Source organism: Perissodus microlepis, chromosome 19 (assembly GCF_051167445.1).
Source record: "Perissodus microlepis isolate ML-2025 ecotype Zambia chromosome 19, ASM5116744v1, whole genome shotgun sequence".
NCBI classification, from domain to species: domain Eukaryota; kingdom Metazoa; phylum Chordata; class Actinopteri; order Cichliformes; family Cichlidae; genus Perissodus; species Perissodus microlepis.
In genome coordinates, this window is record NC_140479.1 from 26115176 (window position 1) to 26122874 (window position 7699).

Below are 7699 nucleotides of genomic sequence, written 5' to 3' on the forward strand. Positions count from 1 at the left end.
ACGTGAGCGATGATTAGCGGGTCCTTCCACCGTAGCACATTTTAAAATTATTTAAAATTATTTGAAGCGTACCAAGAACCGTGGTTTCTTTTAGAGAGTGAAGGCTTATAGGGATTTCTTCTTTTTTTTCTTATTTTCTTTTGACCTCATAATAATAACAACAACAACAACAACAACAATAAAAAAAATAATAATAATAATAAAAATTGTTTTGTGTCTTCCCGACTTGAAGTGAATTTTTTTGTACATTTATTTGTTTATTTATTTGTAGTTATTTTTTTGTAATTCACAACAACTGTTATTAATGACCGAAAAAAGAAAATAATATTAAAAAATAGATACATTAATATTACTACAATTAACTTGACGTGCCGGAAGCCGTGACTTATTCGCGCGCCACTGCAATTAGTGTGGCGGCGGTAATTATGCTTGCTAGCTGAGAAAACTAGCAGCTGAGAAGCAACTTCATACTGTTTGTCGAAGTGTAGTAACTGAATATTACCGATGTACATCTGAGTCTGTGTTTGTTAGTTGTCCTGCCTCTGCATAGGTTTAAAATGTTTGCCAGCAGCACAGAGGAGGTAACTGATGGTTACGCCTCAGCATGTGAACAGTCGTGGGGTACTGTACCTAAGGACAAAAGTGGACTGAACGAAACCTCCTCTTGTGTCACAGCAGCTTCCTCTGCTTCATCAAAGCAAAGTTTAAATGAGGGCAGTACGAGCTCCCGCCACGGCCCATCATCTGGAACGGCCTCAGGTGATGTGCTAATATTAGCAAGTTTTATTTTGGGGGGGGGGGGGGAGATTAGATACCAAAAAACTTGCTAACATTGACATTTCTGTTATGAAATGATAAAAAATTTTTTTAATTGAGAGCAGTTGGGGCACCCGGCAAAATTTGGCTCTGGGCATGACACAACAGTAATAATACTGTACTACACCTCTTTTCTTATGTTTCCTATTGCTATAGGTCAATTACCGAGCAGCTGTAGAATAGGCAAGCCAGCTTCATTGCTCCTTTCATCTTGTTCAGAGAGCTCATCTTTCCACAGCCTTGGAGGAACACCGAGACATAGAAGGACCCCAGGGTCTGCTGGGGCACCTGGTACATATCCTGCACAGAGTTATTGATTACTTTGGTATTAATTAAGCATATTTTAAAATAAGATATTACTATTAACAAATAACTTTTTATGCAGGAACAAGTTGCTCATCTGGATCCACAAACGCTGGTGCTTCTGTGGTTGTGGTAGTAGTTGAAGGACGCGGCTTAGCCAGAGGAGAGATTGGCATGGCTAGTCTCGATTTGAAATGCCCAGAGCTTGTACTCTCTCAGTTTGCAGATACAGGAACATATGCCAAGGTAAACCACCCATGTCCTACTGTCATTTAGCACTTAAAACAGACTGGGACACATGGAATTGATATTTCAGTCATGTGTTATTCATCTGAAGGTCATAACCAAGATTCACATCTTGGTCCCAGTGGAAATACTGATGCCAGACACAGCCAGTGAGAAGGGGAAAGGAACAAAGCTGTTCAATCTCATCACTGAGAATTTTCCGGTACAAATGCAACAATAACACACAATTCTTTTAAACAAATTTCTACTTAAAGTACAGAGTAGCCAACTTGTGCTTAAGTATTCACTGAGTTGCTGTGGTGCAAACTAAATTTTATTGGGTGTTTTTTCTTCAGGGTGTACCTTTCACTCCAGTGCAAAGGAAGTATTTTAATGAGAAGAAAGGGCTGGAGTACATTCAGCAGCTGTGTGCCCCAGAATTCAGCACTGTTGTTATGGAAGTTCAAGCTAAGTATGCTATAGATAGATAGAGAGATACTGTACCCTAATACTTTTGTCATTGCCCAATGTAATAACTTTTTTTTTAGGTATTATTGCCTAGCAGCTGCAGCTGCTTTGCTGAAGTACTTAGAGTTCCTCCAGAACTCTGTCTACGTTGCCAAGTCCCTTAAAGTGAGCTTTAAAGGGAGTGAGCAGACAGCCATGATTGACTCAGCATCTGCCTCTAACTTGGAATTGGTGGTTAATAATAGAAACTACAGGTGAGATGGAATGCGATGATAAGAACAACATCTTTTTATGTAGTTCCTCTGTCATGCAGTCTGACTGTGCCTTTTCTTTTTTCGTTCTAGGAGTGACCATACTCTTTTTGGGGTACTCAACCACACAAAAACACCTGGTGGTGCCAGAAGGTTGCGCTCCAACATTTTGGAGCCTCTAGTTGATGTGGAAACAATCAACACTCGCCTGGACACCATACAAGAGCTGCTGGAAGATGAGGAGCTTTTCTTTGGCTTAAAGAATGGTTGGAAACAGGCGCAAAAAGTTTGAATCATTATAAGTATTCTGCATACTGAAAATTGGAGCATATCTGCATTGATTGTTTGTTCTTCTGGCCCTTTTAGCCATAAGTCATTTCCTTGACATTGATCAGCTGCTCTCAGTTCTCGTCCAAATCCCAAAGAAGGAAACAGTGCGTGCAGTACTTTCAGTGCTTGTGACAATATTCTGTTTGTTTACTTCTGTGCATTTGTCACTACTGTTACTTTTTTCTTCGACAGTTTCAAGTTGCTGAAGCAAAGATTACACATATCATTCAGCTGAAATACACACTGGACCTGGTGCCGAGGTTAAGGGTCTGTGCCGCTAACATCCTCAAACAAAATCGCCCAGTAGCCATGGACAGAATAAGAAAACAATTAATTCATTAAAAGCTAATTGTGACTTAGTTATAATGCAAATACTGAGTCTTAAAGTTTTATACCATTTAAACAGATGTTGCTGAAGAACCGGAACACAGCTCTGCTCAAGGCATATAGTACAACACTTGAAGATAACAGGTTGTAAATTTTGTGCTTATGTACGATGAACTGAATTTGCTAGTTACAATTTCCTGTCTACAGACTCATTCCACTGTGTACATTTATGTCTGCCTCAGGTTTGACATGATACTGGAGCAGATCAAGACTGTGATCAATTATGACACAACTTACATCAAAGATAGCTTTAAAATGCGCACCCAGAAGTGTTACGCTGTGCGCCCAAACATCAACAAGTTTCTTGACATTGCCCGGAAAGCTTACACTGAGATAGTGGACGACATTGCAGGTGTTAATGCTTAGTGTTTACCAGATAACTTTTTCTTGCGATGTTTAGGTAATCTGTTCTTACCTTTAGCCATGCTTCATGTCATTGTGCTGCACAGAGCTTGTGAACCAGCTGGGGGAAAAATACGGCATGCCAATGCGTACTAGCTTCAGCACAGCTCGAGGATTTTTCATCCAGCTGAAGCTTGAAGGACTAACCTTACCAGAAGGGAAACTCCCCTCAGAGTTCATCAAAGTAAGGTCCACTGAAGGCAGCTAGACTTTTAGCAAAAGATCTAACTCAGCATTAGTTGTTAATAAAGGAAGCTAAATTGCCGCCGGTGGGACAATAAGGTTGACATTGAATGAAGAGGGAAAAACCTGCATTTCAACATCTTTTCACCTCAGGTAACTAAGCACAAGAACAACTATGGCTTCACCACTGCAGACCTGATGAAGAAGAACAGCCGGTGTGAGGAGGCCCTGAGGGAAATCTTTCACATATCTTATGTGTGAGTTGATCATTATCTCGTGACTTACAAACATGAACAGAAAATTGAGGTAAAGGAATATAGCTTTGTGGTATGACTGTTCTTAGCAGTTTTACAGTTTTGTACAGTGTTGTGCAAAAGTCTTGAGTTGCCCCTTATTTCTTTATGTTTTGCTAGAAAACTAAAAGTTAGAGCCAAAACTTTTACATTTGGGTTAAACTCCATAAGAGCTGTCGCAACCAATTTTCAGTGCAATCCTGTGATATTCAAGCATACCTCGTTCTTTTCCTCCCTGTTTTCTTTAATTAATAATGGCTTCTTAACAGCCACTGAAATCTATCTGATGAGGCGTCATTGAACAGTAGAGGGATCAACTAAAGGTCCAGGTGCATCTTTGAGGTCCTGTGTGGGGTCTTTGCTGAATTTTTCCCAATTTCTTAATGACTCAACTTTCAGATACTGTTTATCTGCTGTAGATAGTCTTTTAGGCCTGCCATTTCGTTTGTCCTTCACTTGTTCATTATCAAATTTCATATCAAGTTCATTATCAAAGACACCATGCTGAGATGTGCCAAGTTTTAGCCTTTTGAGAATCACCTTGTTGCTGCAAAAGTATTTTACGTTGTAAAACTTTATTATTTTTGGCAATTTTATAGATTCACCTAAAGACATTGGAATAAATTATGTCTTTTGTGATAGGCTGTCAGTAACAAAGTTTCTAAATATACAATTTAAAATGGGTTCTTTGTTAAGCGTTAGATCCTTTTTAATGCTTAAATGATTCATAGATCAGCCATAAGTCGCTTAACAAGCAAAACAATATTCCTGGGAAAATGATCAAGTACAAGGACTGGAAAGAAAATTTGTGAAAAATCAGCCAGTGTCCAAAGAAAAACTTTGAAAGACCTTCAGAAAGCCTGGAGAGCTATTACTCAAGACAAATAAAAGAAAAATTACAGAAAGTTTTGGCTCTTTGGAAGCAAAATATGAAGAAATAAGGGTTGGGTCAAGACTTTTGCACAGTATTGTAATTGCAGAACTTTGATCTGATTTACTGATCTTTACCAGTTGATGTTATTTAAGGGGTTAATTAACTCCTTTAAAACCAATTATTCAACTCATGCAATAAACTGGGGAATGTAGATTTTTCTCCGTGGCCAAGTTCTGTTTTTAATTATGTTTATAAGGACATATCTATTAAACGTTGTTGTACTCTCTGTCCACTAGGGGGCACTGTTTATTAGCCATAGTTTCTGTTCAGTTCAGTTTTTATTTCCCTGAATCATGTAACCTGTCTCCATACAGGGTGATATGCCAGCTGCTGAGAACTATCCATGAGCACATTCACTGCCTTTATAAGCTCTCTGATGCTCTATCCATGTTGGACATGTTGCTGTCCCTGGCAAATGCATGCACCATCTCAGACTACGGTAAGCATGAATCACTGTTGATTCCAGCTCTCAAGTCAGTCAGACTGTCATATTAACCATGATAAAGCCTGAACTGTTGTCTGAAGGTGTGCTGTGTGCTGCACAAGGCAGCACCCAGCCATCATCACACATGACAGCCAGAAGCACCTCTACTGAGCTGGCAGCTCTGCTGGCCTTAGTTCTTTTCTGTGTCTGTCGTGGGCAGCACCAACCCAATCAGCCATGTGGGTGGTGAGTGCTGGCCCTCAGCTGTCTGAAAGTGTCTCGTTATAGACACGTGCTGACTGCCTGCCCCCTTTCCATCCCAGCCAGCTTGTACTCAGATTACCCGTCTTACATAACCGTGCACTGATGTGCTGTACTTACCGAGGCAAATCTACCCAGCAGAGGAGCTAACTGCCTTACCTCTAGCAGAAATCGGTGTGTTACTATGTTATGACACCTTTAAGTGAACGAGTAATAAATGGTGTATATAAATATAATTTTATAGATGGCACGTGTGTGTGTGTTTTTTTTCACCAAACATTAGAAATGAATGTAAGGCTCAGTATGTAAACAGAGTTATTGTTTTGTGTTTTTCTGTTCTGTCCGCCAGTGCGTCCAGAGTTTACAGACACATTGGCCATCAAACAGGGCCGTCACCCAATTCTGGAGCGAATTGGCAGACAGCAGCCCGTATCGAACAATAGCTACATCTCTGAGGGCAGCAACTTTGTCATCATAACGGGACCCAACATGAGTGGAAAATCCACTTACCTCAAACAGGTGGCGCTATGTCAGATCATGGCTCAGATAGGTCAGCAGGAAGTTATAAACCCACCCTTCCCATGTGAATTTTAAATGTAGGCCTGGTCATTTCTGTGCATTAATTCAACACTGTATTTTTATTTCAGGCTCGTTCGTCCCTGCTGAGTATGCTTGTTTTCGTGTTGCTGATCAGATTTTCACCAGAATTGGTGTAGATGATGACTTTGAAACCAACTCTTCCACCTTCATGTTAGAAATGAAGGAGGTACACATTCCTAAGTTATATTTGAGCAAACAAAACAAAAAACATCAATCAAAAAGATCATTAATATGTAATTAACTGAGTGTGTCTGTCCAAAAGATCTCTTACATAATCCACAATGCAAGTGACAAGTCCCTGATTATTATAGACGAGTTGGGGCGTGGTACCAGTGCTGAGGAAGGGATTGGTATTTGTCACTCAGTCTGCGAGTTCCTCCTTGGCCTGAAGGTAGAGTATGCCGTAATACAGCCCTGCATCACCACTCCTTTCTCTAAACTGAAAAACAGATGGTTCCGGTTCTTATGCACCATATTAGCTACTTAATTTATTATAACTTATTGTTACACCTGTTAGATCAACAGTGGAATGGTAGAACCAACAAAGAGATTGGGCATTCTCCTAATTTTCAAGGTGTGTCCTGTTTCTTGCAGGCGTTCACTCTGTTTGCTACACACTTCCTTGAGCTGTGCCAGCTGGAGTCTCTGTACCCGAACGTGGAAAACCAACACATGCAGATTCAGCATACACACAGTGGTGACACTGGTGCAGAGAGCGTGGTATACACATATTTGCTGAATCGAGGATCTTCTGAAGAAAGACACTATGGTACAGAGTCAGTGAAATCCAACAACAGCCCTGTTGGCATTTTTCATGGAATCAGTCACAGAGCTTGTTTTTGTTTTTCTAGGACTGAGAGCAGCAGAAATGACAGCCCTTCCTTCAAGCGTAATTCAAGAGGCAAAGACGATTGCTTCAAAAGTTAGCCAGCAGTTTTTGGTATGGTTTAGAAAGTTCAGTTATTGACTTTTTGTCCTAACATCTTTGGGTCGTCAACGTCTTCTCTGTGCCTTTAAAATTAACAGTTCATTTTCACCTGTGCTTATATGGAAGGTCCCATTTATGTGCCACAGTATTACAAATTATAATCAACAGAAAGCCAGCGTTAGACACTGAGAGACAAATGCTGTATCATGGCTAAATATGTATTTCATTGATAATAACCAGAGAATTCAGAGAATTGCTGGATAAAAAGAGAAGACCTAACATGTTTTATTCTTTCAGGCTAGACATCACACTGATCCAGAAACTCAGAGGCAGCGAGCTGTGTACCACCTCTCCACACGCCTGCTTCAGACTGCTAGAAACTCAAGACTAGACCCCGATAGCCTGCGAATGTATCTGAAAGGGCTAAAGAAGCAGTATGAGGCAGAGCTTCAGACTGCAGGACAAGCAGTGGATGCAGAGGAGCAGTGACTTGACTCTAAGCCTTTCAGCATGGAGGAGCTTTTATACACTTTCTTTTTTGTCTGTGATCTCGACATGACACCCTGAGTTTAAAGATGACCTTATCTGACATAAACAGATATACAAATGTTTTTATAAACTATGTCATAATAAATAGTTTCTGTGTAAATTTGTTGTGTTTGTGATTTTTAATGCAAAGTAAAACATAGCAGAATGTGCATTAAGTTAATAACATCCCACTCTCTTAGTTTACAATTACATAAATATTGCCGTAAGCCATAATGGTAAGCAAAGATCTGCTGGAACTTGTCATACAACTATAGTACTCTGGTCTGTAGACTTTGGGGAAGTGCGCTGGACCACTCCTCTTTCAGTATCGTAAGATTTATGAGCCAAGAATGTTTCGAAAGGGCG

At 40.2% G+C, this 7699-nt stretch overlaps 1 protein-coding gene across 1 annotated transcript; it reads left to right on the plus strand.

The window, feature by feature from the left end:
• Positions 1-386: 386 nt before the first annotated feature.
• On the plus strand, positions 387-7440 carry msh4 (mutS homolog 4). The gene is made up of 20 exons (XM_084915672.1): positions 387-759; positions 973-1107; positions 1202-1365; positions 1457-1567; positions 1701-1816; positions 1893-2066; positions 2157-2329; positions 2430-2497; positions 2586-2660; positions 2800-2864; positions 2963-3132; positions 3230-3366; positions 3519-3622; positions 4907-5031; positions 5627-5827; positions 5925-6043; positions 6140-6268; positions 6472-6646; positions 6729-6817; positions 7103-7440. Exons 1-20 carry the CDS (start codon positions 558-560, stop codon positions 7292-7294), a joined length of 2724 nt encoding a protein of 907 aa, XP_084771798.1. The 5' UTR covers positions 387-557; the 3' UTR covers positions 7295-7440.
• Positions 7441-7699: the final 259 nt, after the last annotated feature.

Excerpts from the sequence above, each read along its gene's own strand:
- msh4 (XM_084915672.1), top strand. The coding sequence starts at position 558 with ATGTTTGCCAGCAGCACAGAGGAGGTAACTGATGGTTACGCCTCAGCA. Across the intron at positions 2,498-2,585 it reads AAATCCCAAAGAAGGAAACA|TTTCAAGTTGCTGAAGCAAA; the intron begins GTGCGTGCAGTA and ends TTTCTTCGACAG. Across the intron at positions 2,661-2,799 it reads ACCTGGTGCCGAGGTTAAGG|ATGTTGCTGAAGAACCGGAA; the intron begins GTCTGTGCCGCT and ends CCATTTAAACAG.